Source organism: Dichotomopilus funicola, assembly GCF_033296635.1.
Source record: "Dichotomopilus funicola strain CBS 141.50 unplaced genomic scaffold C8A04scaffold_45, whole genome shotgun sequence".
Classification (NCBI taxonomy): Eukaryota; Fungi; Ascomycota; class Sordariomycetes; order Sordariales; family Chaetomiaceae; genus Dichotomopilus; species Dichotomopilus funicola.
Window position 1 is genome coordinate 98,175 of NW_026944066.1, and position 24,301 is coordinate 122,475.

Consider the following 24,301-nt stretch of genomic DNA (forward strand, 5'->3'; position numbering starts at 1 on the left):
CCATTTTTCGGACGCCATCCTCCTCTTATTGGGTGGGTGAGTTCGAGCGGGTGGGCTCGGTTGTCACTGTTGGCACTGTTGGTTCGCATCTTGTTGCCGTCCCAGGGTGAGGGACATGTGTCGTCGAGGAGAGGGAACGATCACCGCCACAGTTTGATTGGGGTTCATCAGGTTGTTGGGGGGAAAGGCACTCTCTCAGTCAACGGTATCCAGGAGTAAGTGATGAGATGACCCTTTCATTTCTTGCGAGGTGATGAAGTCGAGTTTTCGTAGGCCACGACAAAATCGGAGTTCGAGGCCTGCCAGAAATAGATGAGCTTGCCCTTAACCGTAGTCGCGAACTTCCTCATTGCGGTACGCCAAACGCCTTTGCTCGGGGGAACAGTAAATATTTGGCGCGGAGTAAAGTCAGAAATATTGGCGCCGATGGCGATGGCTTCTCCCGTGAATTGATGGCTTGAGATGTCATGACGTGTTTCCTTGCAAAGCTCGGCGACTCGAATCATTGTCAACACTTTGCCGTCAACCCTGGGCGAGATCACGGACCATGTCCCTCTCAGCCTTGCCTGTCACGAGCCGTCGTGCCTGGGCTTGCAAGTCGAGGATCGACGGCAGGGAAGGCCATGTTGGCCAGTGCTCACAATTGGCTCCGCGTGCCGGACTTGCGGCTGAGCCTGGAGAGCACAGGGTCGTGGAGGGCGGCACCACTGGAAGGCCACAAGCTCGCCGACCCCAGGCATGTGTCGTATCCCGATGCAGAACGGCTGGTTGGTGAACCGTCCTTGATGTGGATGTCACGCTCGAGACCCTGGCCACAGAACAAAATCACACCCGCGCTGCTTCCCGATGCCCAAATGGGGCGAATTGCCGGCGTTTGTTCCTCGGTTTGGCCTGACAATATTCAGGAGAACCGCCCAGAGTCGAGAGTATGGTGGCGGGAAATCTGCCGTGGATTACTGTTCTCAGTATCATGATGGGGAAGCCGGCTTGCTGCGGCGTTGACGCTGGAGGTTACAAGATTTCAGAGGATGCTAACTACGGAGTAACTACTTGAGAGGCTGAATGGTTTGGTACACAGGGTGGAGCTAATTGACGGAAGAGAAGGACAGGAAAAGTGCTGCGAAAGACGATCGAAGGCTCTTGACGGTAAACGCGTCTCCCCCACTCCATCTTTGGAGCTGTATCACCAGCCTGACCGAGCTGATGAGGGCGTGCTGACGGTTGTCGCGGGTGAGGCGGGCGAAGTTCCCTTCTCCATCTTGCTGACGCTGCTGCGTGTTGCTCTGGAAGAAGAAAAAACTTGTGAGAAGGCCAAGAAGGGAACATACGGAGCGGGGCAGAGAGCAACGGTTGCAATGGGCAAGGCGGCCCCGCTCGCCATTCCGCCCTGCAGGGCTAGACCGAAGGAGGCAAGGGAAGGGCCGATCGTCCAATCAGAAGACGCCAGCGCCCAAACTCCTTCCCAACAGAGCTTGCTTCCCGCGGCCCAAGCTCCCAACCCACTCACCTCGACTTGCACTTTCTTGGGCATCGTTCCTTCTTAGGCCATTTATTAATGTTACTGCATCGATACACTCCAACGCGCCTTCCTGTGGTTATTCTTTGGGCGGCGGGGGAAAACCTGGGTTTTCACGAGCACACCACCTTTGTCGGGTTCCTTTCCTCTTACTTCGACGCAAGATACGAGGTAGCAAGCAAAGAAAGGCCCGACGAGGCGGAAGAGCGGGACGACGAGGTGCTCCCATCACCCACCACCCGAGTCAACCCATACCGTCCATCGGGTTACGCACCACGTCTCTCTTCCATTCATCGCTTGAATTTGCGGATGTCTTACTGTGTATGTATGTCTTCTTCTCTTGTCGCAGTCCCAGCTTTAACTAGTCACCGTTTGGCCGGCAGGTGGGATGATTTCACATGTCTCACACGCTCCCAAGCGGGGACCGTCGACCACCCACAGCATGTTTTCCGGAAGCCTGGACTCTGCAGTAGCGAGTTCTGCAAGGCACAGCGGCCGGAAGTTTGCTACCGCGACGGCCACGCAGCGAGCTCACCCCCATGAGGGCCAGATCATAACTTGAACAGAAGCTGCAGAGCAAGAGTACATACTCATTTGCCAGAACCCGGGTTTGGACTTTGTTGATTGCCACACGCTCCGGCCGTGCCGTGCTTGCCACTGGATCCAAGTGCGGGGGGAGGCCGCTTAAACCGGGCTCGTGTCTGCCAATTCATGAAAAATGTGGCTCAACTCGGCACACCAAAAGGGTCTTTTCCAGCTTCCGGATTGCCGTGAAGGACGACCCGCTCAGCCCCCGGGGGGGCTTGACCGACTCGAACGGCCACAACAGGGCCACTCATGAACCACAATCCCGCACTCCAGCCTCGTTGTCGGTTGCTGTCCAGTCAACTGCCCCGCCCAAGATGCAACGTTCGGTTGCTCTGGTTGCAGGAGTTTTTTCTGGGCTGTCGGTGACCCAGCAGCCAGCTGCGATGTTCGCTCGTTCCCGCACCGAGTCCCATCCACTGATCCCGGCATGCTGACTGCGTGTGTTTTTGGGATACTTCGTCTCCCTCCTCGATCCGATTGCCACGCGGCATGCTCAACTCGACCGAGGAGGCTCTCAAGCGGGCGCGGGACAGCGAACAATGCCGGCAGGGGATCGTCGCAACACGCACCGACAAGCTCATCACAGTCGTTACCGTGCTGCTGGAAAAATCCTCCGAGGTTTGCGAACATCTTTCGCTTGGCCCATCCGGACCTCAGCCTGGCAAAGAGCGTCGCCCCACGTTCGACTCGACTGTGGTGTAAGCTTTAACGAGTGTACTGCGGAGAATCCTTCAAGGAGGGGGTGAGAGATTAAAAAAAGGCCCGGTGCCTGGAAGCCTCGTTTGCTTGGTCGCTTGGTGGCTTGGTAGGTGAAGTCGCCTTCCCAGGCCTACGGACAGGGGGGGGGGGGCTTCCACCCTAGCAGCGTTACCAAATCATGATAGGTCATTGGGACATCCATTGATTCCGGGCACCCTCCCCGTCTGCAGATGCGAGTCTGCAGCGAGCGGGAGCTTTGGGAGCTCTCCCGGCTCTTTGTTTTCCAAGAGCTCCCTCATTTATCTTTGTCGTCGAGCTCCTAGGGCTCAACGCAAGAGACAATTAATGCCGATCTAGATCGCGTAACCGTTCGAAGGAGAGCCAGCAAGACAATAACAAGAAACATAACTACTCATTTCCGGTGATTTGGGCGTCACGCATTACTATCTCCAGCGGTGGTTTGCTCATGGTGTAGTGGGCTCGCTGCCTGCCAAGCCTCGACGCACTTGTGTCATTTCCACCCCGGGAGGACCCCGATCTGACCCAGCCCGACTTGGCCCCTCGTACATATGCCGGGTGGGCGCCATTCCCTTTCGCCCTACGCGTCCGCCGCTCTCATGCTCGTTCTTTCTTGAGACCTCTTCGCTCGCTCCTCACTTCCGGGCCCAACTTCGGACACAATGCTTCTCACGAAGCTCGTACAGGGCCTTGGGGCTCTGTCCCTTGTTCATATTGCCGTCGCAGCCGACCCATTGGCTCCGAGAGCCAAGGACTCCCAGGACTCGGGCTATGGGGTAGAGTGCTGGGGATGCGGCAAAACCGTCACCCAGATTTACACGGAGACCACAACGTGCATAGAGACGGAAACCAAGACCGAGACCACAACGTGCATAGAGACGGAGACGGAGACGGAGACCGAAATCAGGACCGCGACTGAGACGGAAACCTGCACAGTGACGGAAACCAAGACCGGGACGGCCACGATCACGTACGAAGCCTGGAGACCGCGAAGAGCGCGTGCCTGTGTATCTCGGCTTTGTGCTAACTTGAGATTAGGGAGACCCTCCCAGCTGTGACGGTGACGCGCCCAGGCGCTACGGTGACGCTTCCGGCTTCGACCAAGACTGTGACGGATACCGTGACCGACGTTGTCACGGACACCATCACGGCGACTGAGACCGACAGAGCCACAGTCACTGACACCAAGACAGACGAGGTCGAGGTCACCGAGACGGCGACGGTTACGCGGGAGTAAGTTTTAACGGCAGCAATTAGCTGATCAGTGGAATTCTTGGCGCTAATGAGACCATAGAACCACCGAATTCTTGACGTCGACTTACACCACGGTAGGTGCCTACTCTGGAGCAGTTTTATGCTTTCAAGATTAACTCGCGTACAGTCCTTCCCGGTAACTGTGACGACCACCGTCTGCAAGGGGTGGCCCAAGAAGTGCGATGTTAGCACGACCACCAAGTGGGAGACCAAGACGACAACCGAGGTGGTTGTGTCCACGTTTGTCACTGTCGTCCCGACCACGGTTCCTGTGACAGAGACCTTGACCGACATTGATACCGTCACTGCCACTGCCACAGCCACTGAGTTGGTACCAACGACGCTCACGAGCAGCATCACCGTAACGGAGGTCACCACATTTGTCACCTCGTATCCGGTTACCGTCACGGATAGCACGACAATCTACACGACCGAGACCTCGGTTGTGACCTCGACCTTTGTCACTGTTAGCACGCTGACATCGGTCGTCAGAACCACGGACACCATCACCCGGTTTAGCACGCTCCCTGCCTCGACGGTTACGGATGTGATCACGACCGTGCTCCCGCCCGTGACTATCACGGTCACCAAAGACGGAGAGGTCGTTACCACGGTCATCCCCGGACCCACCGTCACGACGACGACGACGTCTATTGTACCCCCCGTCACAATCACCGTATCCGGCCCGACGATCACCCGCGACGTTTCGGTCTGCCCTGCGCCGACGAACTCGGGTGTCCCGGCTCCACGTGCCACGAGTGGTCAGCGCCAACTTTGGGGCTGTGACCCCGGATATGTTTGCGACCTCCCGAAACCCGAGGGCTGCAATGTGTGGGCTGATGCCCCGGCCGATGACTTTGTTTGCAACCCTGCATTTTGCAAGCCGGCGCCGTACTTCCCGCTCATTGAATGGCCCGAGAACAAGACGGGCTACTACCCTCCGACGGAGGGCTACTTCAACCTGGATCCCAGGGCGTTCGGCCTGAGCTACGACATTTTCGCTGGAGAAGTGGTCACCACTAAGATCCACGGCCACAAGACCACCCTTACTACAGGTAACTGGGCTTCGCAGTCGGATCTTACACACTACCCCCCCGCGCCAACCGCGACCATCACCAAGGGCGCGTCCTACGATCGCCGCAGTTTCGGCCTGTTCAAGCGCGACATCACCATTGCTCCACCCAGCTGCTACGCCAAGTGCAACAATGCCTTCAACATTGCGCAAAAGGGCGGCTTCACTTCAGATCTCTGCAAAAATGACTCGCAGTTCAAAGTCAACACGGACATCTGCACCAACTGCCTCGCCGACCATACCGCCGACCTGAAGCTCACGCTGCGTGCGTACCTCGACAACGTCTTTCGCGATTTCTGGAACTTCTGCAACATCCAACCCGGCGAGCCGCAGCAGCCGACCAGCGGCACGCCACCGCAGAGCCAGATCACGGGTACGCCCTCCTTCTCGTCTAGCTCCCAGGCGCCGCCCAACACCGACACCGAGCCGGTCCCCATCACCACTACCAGCACTACCAGCACCAGCACGAGCGAAAGTGAGCCGTCCTCGTCGCCCCCGCCCAGCTCCTCCGGCCACAGCGCAACGGCCACGGCCACGTCCACGGGCACCAGCACGACCAAGACCGGCACTGGATCTCCCTCTTCTGCCACCGGCACCGCCAGCAGTGTGTCCGTCCCCGAGTCCGAAACCACGTCGGCACCACCCACTGGCACCTCCACGCTCGTTACCTCCACCACGACGCGGTCAGCCACTAGCTCCATCGCCACGGGCGCTGCGGGTAGGATGATGCCGCGTGGTGTGGTGGGTGGCCCGTCGGGTCTGGTGAACTTGCTCGCTAGCTTGTTGGCTGCGCTGTTTTTCCTCTAGGGGGACCAGGGTGCCTGGGTGTGTGTGTGTGTGTGTGTTGCTTGCCTCTCTACGTTTGTTTGCTGCTTGGTTTGCTTCACTTCTAATCTTAATTTGATTTTTTCTGGTTTATGCGAGAGCGAGAAAGTGGGGATGGTTCCCTGAAAAGTGCACATGGGATGATGAGCACATTGTTTAATGGTTTTGGGTTTTCTTTTCCATTTTGGAAGCACGAGGGGCACGTTTGGCCCCCTTAGCTATGGACTTTTGCATGATAGAAATGGCGCGCGGGGAGGAGAGAGATGATGATGGCTGGGATTTTTCGACGACCTTTTCACGACACTCCTTAACGCGATAATGTCTTTATGCCCAATGTTGCGGCGTTTTTAGCATATTTTTGATGGTGGTTTTGGAATTCCTGGTTTGGGGGGTTCGGATGGTTTTTGGAATACCCAAACGAAAGATACCCAGTATATACCCCGACTGCATACCGTCGCACGGCTGTTGAGGCTGGCGCGACGGAGGCGAGGAGTATGTACATGTCACTCCTTTATATAATTATCATCGCATGAAGCGGATTTGAGAGCAATGGATGATCAGTCCTTACCTACTACTGTATTGTGTACTGAGTAACTATTGAGGCCGATATGAGAGCACTGTGTATAGAGTTGGTCAACTGCGCAAGGCTGTTGTTGTTTGTTTGTCCTGCGCTGAACGCGGCGGCAGACACGGCCCGAGCCTGCTTTGGCGAGATATGAGCGGAAATGAGACCCAATTCTGAACGCAATCAATCTACACTACAGTCCTTTGGGGCCATCACGATGGAGGACTGCTTGCGGTGGCATGCGCGTGTCTTCGTACGTGGCGTGTGTGGTTACTTCCAGTGCCTAGCTAATTACTTAATTACTCGCTGTGTGTGATATTGGGGCTTTTCTTGGAGCTTTGGGAGGGTGACATGAGGAGGACCTCAAGCCTGGGACCTTTCGGGATGTGCTGTCTGTCACCCATCCCAATTGCCGACTGATGAATCGGTGTCGGTGGGTGAAAAAGAGTGTGAGTGTGGTTGCGTTTTCTGCGCGTCCTGCTGCGGGCTTTTCTCAGTTCTCTGCTGCTCATCTCGTTTATGCAGCTCGCGGCGAGAGGGGGAACGGGAAGGCCCGTGGGCAGCGAATGGGAGAGTTGGTTGGTTCAGTTTGGTCACATTTTCTTTGGGCGCGGGGGGTGCAAGCATGTCCGCGGGGTGTGTTTTTCTCTTGCAGATGCAGCAGCAGCATTATGGTGGTCGGTCTGGACGGATACAGAATGTTGTTGGGGGGGTGTCTTGGGCTTGTCTGTCGTATTGGGCCATGAGTTGTGACTTGTGAGCGGTCCGGAAACGCGAGGTGTCTGCCGATCGTCGTGCCTGCTGCTACTTCGGGAGAAAACATACGCACCAGCTTATTCCCATCGTTCATCCATGTGTAACTGTTTTGGGATGGTTTGCCATGGCAACTCGGTAGCAGCCGCTGCTAAGTTTTGTTAGCAGAACCGGAAGAGGAAAACTTTGTTCCGCGCAACCCTTGTGCCAACGGTGTTGTCGTTGTTACACAGGAGAGGCCCTTCTTGTGCTGTTTTCTTCCTGTGTGTCAACTCTCCCTGATTGGTCACCCTGCCAATGGTTTGGACCGGACTCGCAAAGATTGGTCTCGGAATTGGGTCCGGCCTTGCCTCTCGGGCCGAAGAAGCACTTGATGGACAAGTTCTCGGCTCGGGGTAGTTACCCACAAACGTGGTGCGATGACTTGGAAGCTCGCGGCCACGGCATATTTTACCATTGAGAGTATTTGCTCGTGGATATTCTCTGCCGGAGCAGCATGCTAACCTAAGGGCAACCAGAGAATGAGGCCAATGGACCGGTTACGTTGAAGCCTCGGACTTCCCTCACTTTATTGTTGGTCGTAGGGGAAGGAATGAAAAACACCAGAGAAAAACGCACCCGCTAGCTGTGACTTATCAAGTTATTATTCAGAGATGATCCCGAGGTTGACATCGGGGACCTCGTACCGCAGGAAGCTTGGCGCCGATGAAAGTAACCTATATGTCAGGTCTTAAGGCGGGCATCTTGCGAGGTTGCACCTATATTCAAGGGCCAAAAATCTTAGTCCGCCCTCTCCTTTGGGTCCTTGACGTACCTCGGCCCCGCATTCGACGCCGTCGAATCCCGGATTCCCGGCGTCTCGGGCGAACGCATGGACGCCAGCCAGCCTGGAGCCGATATCGCGGTCCATGTGTCTAGTCGACGACCCTCCGCGAAACACGAGGCCGGCAGCATTCCCGCATCTCGGTCGCTCGGCATGCGGGCCGGCGACATTTCGTCAACAACCGCAGAACCGGGCCCAGGAACGCCGAACAGGCTGTGGGTCCCCGGGCCTCCGGGACTGGGGTTTCTGCTGGGATTTACCAGGATTACGCAACAAAGAGGACCCCGAGCAAGTTTATGGGGTAAATTGGCAGATCGCCGAACACAAAATGCTCAGAATCCACCAAGCATTATTTTCTGAATAGCCACGAGGGTTGCCGGCGAACCGTGAGCAAAGACCCAGCGGAATGGTCCCCGGATTGCAGGGTTACATCCATCCTCAGTGTTGGTAATCGTTCCAGAATGGGCAAAAGGAAGGTGCCCGAGGTCGCGAGGCCGAGGCATGTTGGGATTTTGGAAGGTCTGCTAATTACCGCCATCTTCGAAAAATTATGCGGAGAAGAAAAGTGCGGATCGCTTAGTGCTGTTGATGGCCGAATCCGGGTTTTGGCTGGAATATCAAGATCGGTAATTCCTTCCAGAACACCGCAACTCAAGTCGTTCCCAAAAGCGGAAGCGACGAACAAGGCAGAACCCAGCACCTCGGGGAACTCCTGTCCCCCGATCCAGCGCCACCGAGAACGGTCGAGCACTCATGTCAAAATCTCGCCAAAAGAGCCAGCCCTTTTGCCCATGGGGGTTTGGACCCGCCACGTTTTCTGAGTAATGCGTAATTTCTTGAAGAAATGGCATGACGGCACCAGTCTCAACTTAAGACGATTACCTCCTCACGGGTCGCAGCACCTCTTAGACGCGTGACTTGGGGTTCAACGTGCTACCCCCTAGCGTAGTACCCCCAAACTACCTAGACTTGTGTCCGGGACCGAGGAATCAGGGCCATGCTACCTTACTGAACATACCGATACGCTCATAAGTGCCAACCTCCTCGACCTCCACACACTCTCTCCCTAGCTTATCGCGATCAACAACGCAAACGTCAACACCAACAGAATGAACGATATACTCAGCGGCGCCGCCATGGGCGCGGCACTCACCGTGGCTGGTGTATACGCACCAGACGTGATCTTGACCCAGTTCAACTTTACCGACTTTACTATGCTTCAAACCTTTTTGACCGCGGCTGCGGGGAGCTCGTATGTTACTCACAACTTCTTTAGCAGCCACACTTATTTGACTCTACCTTTCTTCTTACGCGTTCCTTATCGTCAACTCTCGACGTGCTTCACAACCCCCAACTCAAAGCCGAACTAATAACAGCCTCACACCTGACTAACCCTCGTCTCCCACAGTCTCATCGTTACAGCCTCCCAAACTCTCGGCCTCACCTCCCTCCCACCACGCCGCCCAGCCTCGTTAGGCTTCCTCTCGAAATACGACGGCAATATCTTCGGCGGCGCCCTCCTCGGGGCCGGCATGGCCGTGTCGGGCGCGTGTCCCGGCACGGTGCTGGCGCAACTGGGCGTGGGCGTGACATCAGGACGGTGGGCGTTGGCGGGCGGGCTGTTGGCGGGCGTCGCTTGGTCTTGGATTTCGTCGTGGTCCTCCTCCTCGTCGTCGGGGTGTTCTCAAGAAGGGAATCGGGACCAAAAGGCAGCTGATGAGAAGGCCGGTGACGGCGATGGGCTGGGGAAAGGGGGGGATAAGTCACGCCCGGCAGAGACGGTGCATGAGGCCTTCGGTGTGAACCGCGCCGTGGCGCTGGTGGGGTTGGAAGCAGTGCTGATACTGGTGATCGCTACCGTGGCAAAGTTGACTACGTCAGGCGCGAGTGTGGCACGGGGGATCACACCATATGCTGGCGGCCTGGCGATTGCCGCGTCTCAGCTGGTCTCGATACTCCTGAGGCGATCGCTGATCGGGACCTCGACGGCGTTTGAGGAACTCGGGGGTTGGGTGTGGGGAGCGAAGAAGTACACGAACGTGCTGTTCTCGGCTGGTGTGGTGAGCGGCGCGTGGGCCATCTCTCAGGCTGTGCCGGCGCTGCGGCCGGTGACCGAGGCGTCCATTTCGCCGGTCCGGTCGCTTCTTGGCGGGTTCATGATTGTGTTTGGCGCGAGGGTTGCTGGGGGCTGCACCTCTGGGCATGGGATTAGTGGGTTGTCGTTGTTGTCTATCTCGAGCTTCTTGACGGCTGCGGCAATCTTTGGAGCGGGGGGCATTACCGGGTTGTTGTTGGAATAGGGGTAATCTGGGAAGAAGTGTTGGATTCTCTACCTGTAAGGAGAGATAATTGCTTGGAAAGGGACTGTAATGATCTAGAACGATTTGGAAGAAATCTCGGGCTCAAAGCCCAAGGAGACTGGCCGTTTGTCAATACCCTCAAGAATGATTGAAGCACCCTTTATATTTTGTGTTAACTCGGACAATGGGTATCTGTGATTAGTATCCTTAGGTTAGTTACGTTCCCTTAGACATACATCACCCCTCATCCCGTTGTTAGTCATTCATGCCCCAAGAATGGCATTGCTGACCATCTTCAACTCGAAAAGGGGCAAGTAAACAAACAATCCATGGAGAAATCTGGCTTGTCCGCCTCTGTTCAACACGCTCTCCTCGATATTCTTCTTATCCTACCTTCTGGGAACCAGGCTCTGTCCACGGTGAGAATGGTGAACACATCCTACCCCGTCCTATGTCTGTCAAGGTCATCGCTCTCGCCCCAGGCAGACACGGGATCACAACCGACCCCAGCCCTTTTCGGCCTCCTCACCACCGCAAAAGCCATCACGTGCTCCCACAACACAGCCAAGGGAATATAACGCTTTCCTTCCTTCCCTATTCTCAACACAATAAGAACTGAACTTGTTCAAGATGGCCAAGCTGGATAGTGTCTCACCCACCCTATCTGACCCACACCATTGGAAAGCACGCCGGTTCAAATGCTAACAGATGCAATCTTTAGTGGCTTTCTGGCTTTCTCTCTTGGTTGCTTTGGTGGCTTTAAATTTGCTTGCTGCTTTCTTGGGTTGGTTACAGCGTTGGATTGACGTGAGCATTTCCAGGGCACATAGCGGGCGAGCGAGCGAGCATAGCAGTCGGTGTTTCTTGGTTGGCAGTTGCGTTTGGCTTCGAACTTGTAAGTACACTCCCCATCCCCTCCGGGGGGTGAGGCGTCTACTGGCTGGGCCATCGTGAACAAAGTTCAATATTTTTTTCCACCGCCCCTTGGTGTTTTCCCGACCCTTGGTGTTTCCCCGACCCTTGGTGGTTATTGTTTTCCCACTTTGGCGTTTAGTTTTCTCAGTGGGTTTCTGCGAAATTCCTTTCGTCCTTTCTTGTTCTTTTTTTCAGTGTTTCTTCAGGCAATAAATGCTAACCACTCCATTCATTCTAGTGGTTTACTGCCTTCCTACAAAGCTGTCCAAGTTGAAGCCCGACGCGACCTTCACGACAATGTTGTCACCCCGACGTGTCTTGTTGTCATCTGTTTCATCTTCACCAAAACGAACGCCTTCGATCAACACCACATTGCCAGCATCATGTTTGTTATCTTAACTCACAACATCATCCTCCAATGCAGTCCGTTCACCCGCGGCGCGTGAAAAGTTCACTCTTTTCCCGACCTCCAGCGAAGGAGTCCGTTGCCCAGCGACGGGTCTCCCCGACCCCGCGAGGCGCCTCGTCCGTGGCCTAGCGACGGGGTATTCCCTACAGGGAGCCACGCGTCGTCCACAGACCAACGACGCGGCTTTCCACACAGCGAGATGTACCTTGTCCGCGGTCCAGCGATGCGGTCTTCTCAACGGCAAGGCGTGCCCCATTCACTGCCCGGCGACGCGGCCTCCTCAACGGCGAGACGTGCCTCGTCCTCTACGAGCGAACTGGACGAAGCCATGACACAGCGAACTTCAGAGAAACCGAGCTTTGAAGCATGGTGCTGGATCAGGGCGCTTGCGCCACGGGTCCGGCTACTCCAGCGGGTACTGCGCTTCGCCCAGAAACCCCCCCCTCATCGCCGCGGTTCTGCCTACTCTAGAGGCTACTACCCGTCGCCCGTGCCCTCCCCCCAGACTCAGGCACCCCCTTCCAGACCGGTCAGCAGCCACTCCTCCTCAGCCACGGGGACAGGCACGCCTGACTCGCGTCCCGATTCCAGCTACTCAAGAAGCTACTGCGCTGCGCCAGTTCCGCCCTTCTACGGCCAACTGCGCTCCCGCGGCCACGGCCAACAGAGGCCGCAACACCGACCTCATTCATGGGACATTATCACTGGTCCGTAGCTCACCGCGCCGCGGCGCTACATCGCCAGATGACGCCAGCGCCCGATTCGCTCCTCATATATAGTTGGCGATTCACGGGGCCGCGCTGTAGGGGATTCACCCGCTGAGTCCGGGGTGCGCGCCGCTGGAACACTGGGGCCGGGTCCGCGCCGCAGGGACTTCAACTTCCGCGGCCCAGGTCCTCGCTGCGGGGGCGCGATGTCTTTATGCGCGCCGCGGGGACTTCTCCTTTCGAGGTGTAGGACCGCGCTGCGGGAATACCGCCTTGTGGGACTGGTGTCTGCGCCGCGGGGACATCACCTTGTGACGCCTATGACTGCACTGCGAGGTAAGTCCCTCACTATGCGGTCAATAGCCGCGCTGCGTCATGTCTTGCAGGTAGGTCATTTAGCCTTCACTCAGTGCAAAGTTTATTATCTCGTGGCATATAGTTAATGATTTGTAGGGCCATATTGTAGGAACATCACTTTGCTAGACCTGTGTTCACACTAATTACCGGAACATCACCTTGGGAAGCCAATATCCAGGTCGCGAGGTGAGTGCCACACTTTCAGGTTCATGACTGTGCCATGCCGTGTTCTATCGGTCAACTAACGTTCACTTAGTGCCCGTTTTGTTGTCTCCTTTGGTACACTTGTCAATTCACGGGACCACGTCACGGGAGTTCTACTTTGCTAGGCTTCTATCCGCCAGCCATCTTCTCTAGGCCATCAGATGAGCGCTGTGTTATGAACTCCGGCCTGAGAGACAAGACGCTGTACTGTGGGTGTTGGGGGTGTGTTATGGGACATGGAACCGTGTTATAAGATTAAGTGCTCGGTGCGAGGTGAAAAACACATCGCTGGATAGATACTAAGTTGTTGGGCCGATTCCTAGGCCGTAGGGTTTTGGATAGGTTCACCATACGATTGTGGGGTTTGTTCTTGGATAAAAATCACATCTTCTTCGTCACTCCCTTGTCTTCTTTGTCTCCGTGACCCAACTGAGTGACAGGACATCTGGTCGGGGTGCTCAGATAGGTATGTACTTGGGTAAAGGCGAGCCACGACATTGTTCTATTCACTGTCAGTTCAGCTATCATGCTAAAATATACCATGCTGGATGTAAAAACCCAGTTTCAATGTTCTCATACACTTTTCCCCTACCAGCAAGGCATCAATCATCCAGATAGAACCTCGCTTTTCCTATGTCCCCAAGCTTCGTGTCCAACCACCATGTCCTGATATCTTCAACCAAGCTTACCAAACATCCAACGCCTTCTCCCTCTGCCCCGTAACCAACTCAAACCCGCCCTGGTCCAGCTGCAGTGTATGCCGTCCACCAGTCATACTGCGCAAATGACTATCATACTTCATCATTTCCTTCAGCGGCGCCTCCGCCACAATACTCAGCATGCGCACAACCGCTTTCTTCGCGCCGCGCAAGCTCTGGATAGATTCGTACGGGTCGGGCGGGGAGTATACTTTGCTGGTGTCGATTATGGTGATGCTCGGGGGTGTTTCTCCGTCGTTACTGTTGTTGTTGTTGGAGGGGGATTGGGTGGTGGAGCTGTCGAAATCAGCGGCCGCATCATCGTCTTCGGGCTTGCGGACTTGTAGTACACGCCCTCCGCGAACGGCAGCGAGGTCATGTTGGATGGCGTGCCCGGCTTCCTCGGGACAGTAGATCTGCACGTGGGAGAACGGCTCGAGGATACCGACTTGTCCTTGGCTGTGGGCTTCCTTGAGCGCGCCGCGGACGGCGAACAAGGCCGCGTTGGTGATGTGTCCGCCTGTGGACGCAACAGGGCCGAAGAAATCGGTGGCTGGGTCGAAGGTGACGTGGACTAGACAGCGGCGGACGGGGGCGTTTCGGCGGGGCCCGCGGGCGAGGCCGGCGATGGCTCCGTTGAAGAGCTGTTGGCGGACGAGGTCTGGGTCGAAGGGGAGGGTTGTGAGATCGGCTTTGGGGTCGACGGGGATAGTGATGTGGATTAGGTTGCCGTCGCGCTCGGTGCGGAATTCGAGAAGGCCGTCGTGATGGCGGGGTTTGTCGTCGTAGACTGTCCCTTCTTCTACTTCTTCTGTTTCGTGGGATGACTGGAAGGGTTCGATGGTGACTGTGCAGCCGGCTTTGCCAGCCTTGTCGCGGATACTGCGGTCATAGACGGTGCGGTGTGGGCTACTTGAGGCCAGCGGGCATTCAGAGTATTCGACTTCGATGTCACCCCACATGGCCGACTCGCGGTCGATCTTGTAATGCGTGAGCAGTCGGTCCTGGGCAATCTCGAGATGCAACAGGCCCATGCCAGACAAGATCAGGTGGTCCGTCTTCTCGTCTTTGGTCCACCGGATGCTAGGGTCCTCGCGGGATAACCTCGAGAGGGCTTCCTCTATCTTTTCGCTTGCCGTGCGCGTGTACGGCTCGATGGCGATGAAAGCGACGGCTGGGGGAGTCTCGAGGGCTTTGATCCGCAGATTTTGGAACGATTCGGGCGCTGAGTTGCCATGGTGGCCGGGGAACGTGACGAGGGTGTCTCCTGTGCGGGCTGATTTGAGGCCGGTCAGGGCCCCGATATGACCGGTGGGTAACTCTGGGATTTCGTGGTGGTCCTTGGCTGATACATGAAGAAGATGTTGCGCTCGTTCAAAGGCGTGGACGTGGCTATTCCACATATGGGCCATCCGCCCGATGGAGCCGTGATAGATGCGAACCCAACTCATCATGCCCCGGCGTGGGTCGTCAACCACCTTGAAGACGTGGGCCAGGGCCGCGATCGGCGGTTGTTGGGTGACCGCCCGTTTTTTCTTGGATGGTTTCGTGAGAAGCTCTGGTAGCGTCGGGGCTGCGCCTCCGATGATCTGTAACGGTGGCCGCTCGTCTGGACTCGGGAGGTAGTCCACCACGGCATCTAGTAGTGGCTGTACGCCAATGTTTCGGAGACTAGCGCCAGCAAAGATAGGGGTAAACTTGGCCTCCCCGTCCTTGATAAGACGGCGAATGGCCGCCTTGATGGAGGAGGACGGGACATCCTTTTCTACTTCAAGGAACTCCTCCATGATCTGGTCATCATTCTCGGAGAGGGTCTCAATAAGACGTAGACGAGCCGTTTCCATCTCCTCCAGCAGCGCGTCGTTGTGGTTTGTGAGGCTCTGCTTGGTGACGACAGACATAATGCCCGTGCTAGAAAATTTGAAGCCGTGTTGGTGGATGACGTCGATCACACCAATAAACTCGTCCTTATTCCACCAAGGGATCTGGCAGAGCAACGGCCAGGTCCGCAGTCGGGAGGCCACCTCAAGCACCGAACGTCGGAAGCTGGCACCATCACGGTCTAGCTTGTTGACGAATAGAAGCCGGGGAATCTTGGACAGCTGGGCCGACCCCCAGACACGCTCGGTGTGAGTCTCAACGCCCTTAACTGAGTCCAAGATACACACCGCGCCGTCCAGAATGGGCAGGCAGCGGTCGACTTCGTAGCGGAAATCTTGATGGCCGGGAGTGTCGATCAGGTTGATCGTCTTGGGCTCGTGGTCTGGCGGGCAGAGGCCCTTGGGCGGCCACTGGAAGGTCACGGCAGCCGACTGGATGGTGATACCTCGCTCTCGTTCCATGGGGAGGAAGTCGGTTGTGGTGTTTCCATGATCAACATCTGGCTCAAGTTAGCAAAGTGTCCATGGCTGACCCGCTCATTGCATTGCATATTGTTTCCCGGGTTTTAGAAAGGTTATTTTTGTCCTCCCCCTTTTCTTTTAAAATCGAAAAAATCTCAACTTTCAGGTATATTTATCCAAGGTTTTCATGGTTATGATAGCAAATAAGAATTACCTACTCCCGATGTGACGAGTCCGACCGCTGTGGTACAGCATGCGCTCCGTGGTAGTTGTTTTGCCCTGCATGGCATTAGCTGTATGTTACCGTGTCATTTCACAACTCGTACCCTCGAGCACAGCCCATACTCACCGCGTCGACATGGGCAATGATGCCAATGTTGCGGACATTTTCAATCCGCGCTTCATGATGGGCATGGTCACTCGAATAATTCCGTGCAAACCTGATCCGGGCCAATTGAGTATGTTTCAACCCCAATACAGCTGCTGAGAGGGCGTTTTTTGACTTTGATAGCTTGCCCTGGCCATGACGGCAGTTGGCTCGGAGAGGGGCAGCCCAGACCATTTCGTCACTGCGTATTGTGAGGTTTACGGGGAATTGAAAGCATAGGAAGAGAGAAAGACAGGGAAAAAGAGGGATAAAAGCACAACACAGAAAAGTTGACTTGGAGGTTTAGTCTGGCGATTTAGATGTTGGTTGGCGCGACATGGCGGGGTACCCAGCTATGTGCGTAAACCAACATCAATGTTTCGGACACAACAACCCAAAATTAGGGCCCAAACTCTGGTGGACCGCAATTATAATTCAGCCTGCCAGTGGTTTGAAGCTTGTTGTTGTTTGCTTCTCCTGTAACCTGAAATATTGACTTTGAGAGGAGGGGTCCTTTCAAGAAAACATGAAAAGGGTCCGTGCATCAACAATGTTCAAGAACATGGACCCCGCTCTGCTTGGCGCCAAGCCAATGCTAACCCTGACACAACCCTGTCCTAACCCTGGAGCAAGGCAGCTGCGTCGTTTCCACCACTGACGACAATGCGGAGCAGCTGCGACAAGCCACCGAGCATCATCGTGTAACGCAACCTGCGTCTTGAGAGGCATCGCTTGTTCCTCGGCGCGCGGTTGATTGAGAGCTGTCTTTGAGATCTATGCCCGCCCGACAATTATCCTCCGAACCCCCGACCCCGCGCGACGGGATACTCAAGGCCGAACCTAGTTCACTCGACCGGAACATCTATCCCTTACCACAACCACCGCACCACGTCATCACATCCGAGGTGTAATACACAGCCCGCCATGGACTACAGCTCATCAATCCACGACCCCGAACAACCCGCCGAAACGTCCCCCTGGGGGAACTCGCCGAGCTCGTCGCCCCGACAGACCCAAACCGTGTTCGGATCCATCACGGCCGACGCTCCCGGTTCACCTTTCCGGTACCCGAGCTCGAACACTGGCCTCAGCGACGACGGCGGGTTTGGTGGGAGCGACGTTGAATACAGGCGGCCGGATACTGCGAGCAGCACCGTATCGCAGCCTACCGAGCCTCAATCAGAAGCACTAGCACCGGCCGAACCGATTCCTGAACAGCAGGGATTTGTGGGGGGTCAGGGGCCTCAGTCGCCGCAACCGCAGGGGCAGACGCAAGCGCAAGCGCAGACGCAGATGCAGACGCAGCAACAGCAAGGTCATGGACAGCCGACGCAGGAACAGCAGCAGCAACAGCGGCAGCAGCAGCAGCCCAGGAAACCTCCGCCGCCGCAGTTCAAGCTGCAGGCCAAGATCACTGGGCTTGAGCGTACTGGGCGCAAGGACCCAATTTTGCGATTCGATGTTCATGTACGTACGAGTTGTTGAGGACGAAAAGCTTAGGGACATATCACTAATATGGGTACCGTTCCAGACAAACCTCCCGGCCTTCCGGACCACCCAGTACCGCGATGTGCGCCGTCTCCACTCCGAGTTCATCAAGCTCGCCGAACACCTTATCTCGGCCAACCCCGAGGCCATCGTGCCATCTGTCCCTCCCGCGCTGACCTCTGCCGGCGCGGGCACCGAGGAGGATGAGATCCGCATCAAGGCCCTCTTACAGCGGTGGTTCCACTATGTGTGCAGTAACGAGGTGCTCATGCGTGACGACGAGATGGTGCTTTTCGTCGAGAGCGACTTTGGGTACAGCCCGATGGTCCGCAAGAAGCAGCCGGCCACGGGCGTGCGCCGCAAGATCCTCAAGCAATTTGCCCCGCCCCCAGACGATACCCCCGAGCTACAGGAAGCCCGGCCCATTGTTAAGCTGTTTTACCTTGGATCTATGGATGCTGGCCACAAGGTGGACAAGCTCGTCAAGTCGAGGAGATGTTAGTTTGCTTGAGTTTACTCTTCCCTTACTTTTCTTTTCCTGTAGCATCACAGCTAACATCTCAGGCCTTGGTCTCTCGGAATCCGACTTTGGCGTCAAACTCGGGGCCATGAACGTCCAAGAGCCACACCCCGGCCTGGCCAACGCGTACCGTAAGCTGGGCAAGATCGTCCAGACCGTCGGCGACTACCACGCAGCCCAGGCGACCGCAGAGGCCACCACCATTGGCGACCCCTTCCAATACCACTCCCAAGATGCCTTCGTCGTCAAAGAAACCCTGACCAACCGCCAAATCCTCATCCGCGAGTTCCTCCAGGCCCAGGAGACCACCCGCTCCCGCCTCAACGCAGCCGACCGCATCAAAGCGTCCTCCAACGTCCGCCGCGAAAAGGTCGACGAAGCCATCGCCACCCTCGACGAGGCCCGCCACGCCGAGTCCGCCCTCTTCCAAAAGACCACCCGCGTCACCCAGAACCTCGTCCACGAGCGCCGCCGCTGGTTTAACCGCACCGCCGCCGACCTGCGTCTCGCCGTCCGCGAGTATGTCCTCCGCGAGATCGAAGCCGAGCGCCGCACCCTCTCCCTCCTCGAATCAGTCCGCCCAGACATCCGCTCCATCGACGCCAGCGGCGGCCTCAGCCGTCTCGGCCGCGAAAGCCATCCGCCTGCTGCGGCCGCTGCCGGCCGCCGTACTGCGCTGGCCGCCAGCCAGGGTCCCAAGGGCGACGCCTGGAGTGGCGTGCCCCGGCGCAGCGTGGACGCACTCACCCGGAGTGTCTCGGGGAGCTTGGTAGGCAGCGGGGCTGAGGGAGAGGAGGGAGAGGGGGCCGGTGGTGATGAGCAGGGCGGTTTGGGTGGGGCTGGGAGTCCTGGCGGTGATGGTAGTGCAAGGTCGAGAGCGCTGAGCGGTGCTGCGGGACGGATGCAGGGTGTGCTGGAGGAGGATGATGAGGACCGGGTGGATGCGCGGAATGCTGCGAGTCGGTTGGCTGCGAGCACTTTTTAAAGGGGGTTGATATCTGCTAAGACGAAACTAAGAGGGAGAGTGAAAGGGGAGGGGGGAAACGGTTGGTCAGGGAGTGAGTGGAACTCAAGGCTGGGAATGAATGAATGTTCCGGTAGCGGTATTGTTTCGGTATGGGATGGGCTATCATCGCATATCATCTCGATCGGGGGACGGTGGCAGCTGAGTGATTACATCATCTATGTTTCTGAGGTTATATCTCATGGCCTAAATGTCGATACCAGAAGGCTTGTTTTGTTTTGTCTCTGTGTCCTGCTCTTACGGTAGTCCTACCCAGCCCTGATGTTTGAGGTGATGCCTGCTTCCTTCGAAATAGTCTTTCAAGAACAACCGAGGAGAGACGCTGTCCCATGGAATTGTCTTCCCCGGTAACAGACGGTTAAAGCGAGCTGTGAAATAAGTTCACATTGTGGTTCGTCCCTTAGTTCCATTTTACCTTGAAATCTTCGTAAGTTCTACACTACCTTGCTGGTGAGTACGGATCTCTAGTAAACCAGCCCGCCATCCCCAAAGACCACGAAGGAAACGTGGAGTGAGAGAGATGCGCATGTGTTCTTCGCCACGTAACCCATCCATCGTCTCGCCCAACAGCAACACTCACAATCAGCCAGCCTTAGTGTAGGGTACCTTGACGTCGGCACACCGGGATAGTTCTTTCCGAAAAGCTAAGAAGTTCTTCCATGCGGAGAAAGGACGCCGATCCCCGACTCATTTCGTCCTTCTGTTCCCCCACGAAACGAATCTGCCATTTCTTCCACCTTTGCCCCCCTTCCCCCAGACGGCTCGGTACCCGGCAGGGCCGTCCCGTCGTGGGGGTACGGGGGAAAGGAGGGTTAAAAGGAGAAGTCGCGGCTGTAGTGACATTGGGAGAGAAAAGGCTGGGCAGGGGGAAGATGGGGGTCAGGACATATCTCGGGATCCGAGGGGAGTTACGCACAAAGACCTAATCAATGAATCTCAAGAGATTGTTTTACACTATTAGTGATCCGTCAAGGTTCTCCTGCACGCACCGCGGCCGTGCCTGGGAATAAGAGCTGCAACGAGGCATGCCAATGCGTCTCCCCGGAGGGCTCTCCATTCTGGACTTTGGAAGATATCTCGGTTACACTGTGCTATCGCTCCTTCTAAGGCTGCCTATCGCTCGGTGGTTCGACCGCGTGGAACGATTCGAGGGAATCGGTTGGCAACACGCAAAGCGATAACTGTGTGCCGTGCCGGCCGGTAGGTACATGGTAGAGCAGATCGAACTCACCGCTTTGTTTCCACGACGCCGGGAAGAGAACGTTCCGCAATACAACATTGCGATTTGCGAATAGCCCTCCTGGTTTTCCGAGGTAGGCGAGCTCGCCTATCCTCCGCTGCAGGTGGTATGTCGACAGGCCAGAAGCCGGCGGCGAGAGATGGAGACTTCACGCATGCGCTGCCTCAGCGTGACTCCCGGGCCGCGGGCGGGTTGCCTTGCCTTCAAGCAAGGTTCCCGCGTACGCATGACGACGATGACTTCATCGATGGGCTGGTCAATGACACCAGATACAACGTTTCGGGACGGCAGAGCTGCCGCTCTGGTCTGACAACAGAAAAACCTGCAAATTTACCTCCTTTGATGTCTTGGAAGCCCTCTGGTCGGTTGGCGGTCCAAGGGCAAAACCTCTTCTGTTTGCGTAACGTCGCTCGGGCCACCCGGCCGTTCCGAATTCAGCCGCTTCGATGAGAAAGCTCCCTGCGACGTGATGGGGCTCAATGCCCTGTTATCCCGGGGAACAGCGGAACACTTCGCTAGACACCTCAACTCCAGGGGTAACGGAGATGGCGCGAGATCTAGGGTCGGCCGATGTTACGCCGTTCGCACCCTGGGCTTGCACTGGTCGGACCGGTTGATGCTGACCTGGATTTGCCGTCGCTGAGGCCGTGATAGCTGTCGGTCGAAGTCTGAAACTCGTCTACTGTGTAGGGAGAGATTCCTCAATCAAGGTGCTAATATTCTACCGTTCCGCAAGGCCCTCGGCTTCCCAGATTCAGAAACCCGGCATCGAAGAAGCGGCACGGCATCAGGCCGGAGCCGAGCTGCTTGAAGCTTCTGACGGCGTTGACGGCGTGCAGCCAACTGTGACTCTGAGGCGGGTGAACAAAAAAAGAAGGCTTCCCGAGAACCCTCGTGGCTCCACCTTTAGTGCCTTGGCAATGATGTTATCATGTCTCAAACTCTCGTAGGGTACTGGATTTTTAGTGTGTATTTTTACCTTTCCCTCTTGAGCCGCCTTTTTCGATGAAACCTCACGATCATCGCTGTTTAGTTTTCGAGTCAACTCGTGAAGCTGCGTTCATGCCCCACCCTTCCCTCTGTACTGACGAGAGACACGTGAGGGAACGAGCATTCGGTGAGGGATGGATCGACCCTCACACTACTGCGGGTAGGAAGTCACTGCATCTGATAATGCACAATACGTACCGGCGAGCGTCAGTGCGAAGCGCCCGCTATCACTCCCTGATAAGAGTTTGACCCGGTGCAGGACGGCTGTCTCACCGATATCGATCCGCTCCCGGCACAGGCTACTCTGCTTCGTAGTGTAATGGCATCCGGGTAACAATTCGGGGAAACTGCGGCAACGGGATCAGGCGGTGTGTTGTGAGAATTGCACATGTCCAGGAAGCAATTCCTCTCCAACCTCTCCAACTTTCTCCCTGGGCGAAGTTCTCAGATGGAAGAAAAATTGGGATTTTGGTCTGGAGGTCGCTGCTCCGTTTCATAGGCTCGGCGGACCAGAGACCCCTGTCATGCCATGTGCGCTTTGCGATAGGGCCGGCAAAACGGGAGAAGTCAACCACCCAGCATCGCAAATCGATGGCCCTGACGCCCGTTCGTCCCCGGTTTGTCGGATTTGTTCAATGAGGCAGAAATCTCCGAATGTGATCTCCTGGCGGTCTTCCCGAGATCGTCTTCGAAGGCCAGTTCGACCTCGGTGGAATGGCGGTCTTCAACCGGCGTTCATCCCATGAGAAGCCACTCCCGGGCCGTTTGGCAGATCCTGGATGGATGGCCGTGATTGGAGTATCGAGCAGTGGAGTTTTGGCCGAGCGGTTGGAAGCATCAAGGGTTCGGCTCCACACGCAGATCCGCCTCGGATAGAGTTGTCGAGGAAAATCACTCCGATCACTGCTAACCAGGGCGGTGGCGACGGAGTGAGAGCGATGGCCGGCGACAAATGCCCATTTCCAGAACGAAGACGGAAGAGTGAGATACGACGAACCAACAGTGAGGTAGCATTCGGCAGCATTGTGTGCGGAGACAAGCTCGTGCTTCTCTTTTTTTTTTGTTTCTGGGGTACACGGGACGGAGAGGAACATACGGCGGCTTGGGCGGGGAGAAAAGAAAGCCATGGGGTGAGGAAGCGAAGAGGTCAAACAAGCTCTCGTAGTCTCAGCTAGGATCTCGCTAATCTTTACGGATGCCGGCGGTGCTGAAAATAAATGTTGCAATATTTCAATCACACCCACCTGAGAGGAGGAGCGAGAGAGGGGAAGAAATCTTTGCGAAGAATCAAACAAGGTAAGGCCGACTCACTGACGACAAGGCGGAATGACTTCGGTACATACGAATGGGAAGGGGCATTGGTGTTGCGGGAGCGTTCCCTCCTTCCCGGGCGACGCACACAATTGCGCGAACCGTTGTTTCCCCGAGGCCAGCAAGGTGTTGGGTCTCTTTTTCGTGTGGTTTAACCGCGATAACTAAATTTTTTCAGGAACTCCTGGTTCGCGTCATCATCAAATGCAGGAACCCACACCCACCTCCCAACCCCGGCGTCCTGCCTGGTTGCTTGGGATTCCACGGACTTGCTTATACCCGTATCAATTCGTTCAACGGCCTGAGGTTGGTTTGCGTCCCGTAGCAATACTAACTCCGCAATCGGATGCGTTTTCTGCAGAATGGACGGCCAATGTTTGGCGGGCTGGGAAGAAACGGCATGACAGGGCCAAGAAGACTAAAGACCATCAGCATTATACTGCGGCAATGGCGGCCGTTACCATCGTCATTCCTGAATCTCGCGGCATCCGGGAGTTGTGTAGCTTCGCTAAAAACGAAACAGGCGGCTTCTTCGCGCCATGTTCCGTGTTCCGTCCTCCGTCTGATATCACCCATCTCAAGGCGACAGAGATTGCCGTGGTTCCACGGCCCATGGAGAGCACGCCAGATGATGGCGTGCTCGCACGAGGTGCATCGATTCGCTCACGTCCCTGGCTGTCGATGGACGGCTGAGATGGACGCCCAGGACCTCGCTCAAAGCTCTCCACAGTCTGTTCTGTTTCGAGCCGTGTTTCCTCATGGGAGCAGGTCTCGGCGTTTCCTCGCCTCGCCCAGGGCCCCGCACGAGGTGTCCCGCTCTCCCAGGGACCCCTCGCAAACTCGCACCCTTGGGATTTCCGTCTTTCGACTGCGCCAAGCATTTCGGCCCACACAACGCGCGCATGGTCTGCTAGTCTGCTGCATGGAAGCCGGCCATCACTCCCGTGCAGCTTCTGTCGGAAGCACCTAATCGCCCGGGTCTCCACTTGACGACGAGACGAACCACCCCAGACAGGAAACATTCTCGCCCCCAGTGCTCCGAATCGCGCCAGGACTGGCCGAAACCAGCATATCGCTCCCAGAACATAGCCTGCTCTCTGCCAGTTCTGCACCATAGGGTCCCATGGGTCCCGTGGGTCTCATGGATCCCATGAATGCCACCATTCCACGGCCACTCAGCTCGGGACCGCGCTTGATAATGACTTCAACACCGTACCAGAGGAGAGCCCGCACGCTGCAGCCACTCGTAGTGTAGTGTAGGTGCCATTGCATCTCACCGCGCCCGAGTGGCCTTGTAGCAACCGCGCTGGGCCCCG

General features: G+C 56.4%; 4 protein-coding genes across 4 annotated transcripts; 3 read left to right on the forward strand and 1 right to left on the reverse strand.

Moving 5' to 3' along the window:
- Window positions 1-3,483: 3,483 nt before the first annotated feature.
- Window positions 3,484-5,954, forward strand: C8A04DRAFT_29994 (uncharacterized protein; the record flags this gene model as incomplete). Its single annotated transcript, XM_062781214.1, has 4 exons — window positions 3,484-3,791; window positions 3,860-4,054; window positions 4,116-4,149; window positions 4,203-5,954. 4 exons carry the CDS (start codon window positions 3,484-3,486, stop codon window positions 5,952-5,954), a joined length of 2,289 nt encoding a protein of 762 aa, XP_062635738.1.
- Window positions 5,955-9,222: 3,268 nt separating this feature from the next.
- C8A04DRAFT_38320 (uncharacterized protein) lies at window positions 9,223-10,413 on the forward strand (the record flags this gene model as incomplete). The annotated part of the gene is made up of 2 exons (XM_062784201.1): window positions 9,223-9,365; window positions 9,522-10,413. The coding sequence occupies 2 exons, from the start codon at window positions 9,223-9,225 to the stop codon at window positions 10,411-10,413; spliced, it is 1,035 nt and encodes a 344-aa protein (XP_062635739.1).
- Window positions 10,414-13,690: 3,277 nt separating this feature from the next.
- C8A04DRAFT_13278 (P-loop containing nucleoside triphosphate hydrolase protein) lies at window positions 13,691-16,607 on the reverse strand (the record flags this gene model as incomplete). Its single annotated transcript, XM_062777649.1, has 3 exons — window positions 13,691-16,083; window positions 16,264-16,324; window positions 16,395-16,607. 3 exons carry the CDS (start codon window positions 16,605-16,607, stop codon window positions 13,691-13,693), a joined length of 2,667 nt encoding a protein of 888 aa, XP_062635740.1.
- Window positions 16,608-17,336: 729 nt separating this feature from the next.
- On the forward strand, window positions 17,337-19,405 carry C8A04DRAFT_29999 (uncharacterized protein; the record flags this gene model as incomplete). The annotated part of the gene is made up of 3 exons (XM_062781215.1): window positions 17,337-17,879; window positions 17,944-18,397; window positions 18,465-19,405. The coding sequence occupies 3 exons, from the start codon at window positions 17,337-17,339 to the stop codon at window positions 19,403-19,405; spliced, it is 1,938 nt and encodes a 645-aa protein (XP_062635741.1).
- Between the last annotated feature and the right edge of the window lie 4,896 nt (window positions 19,406-24,301).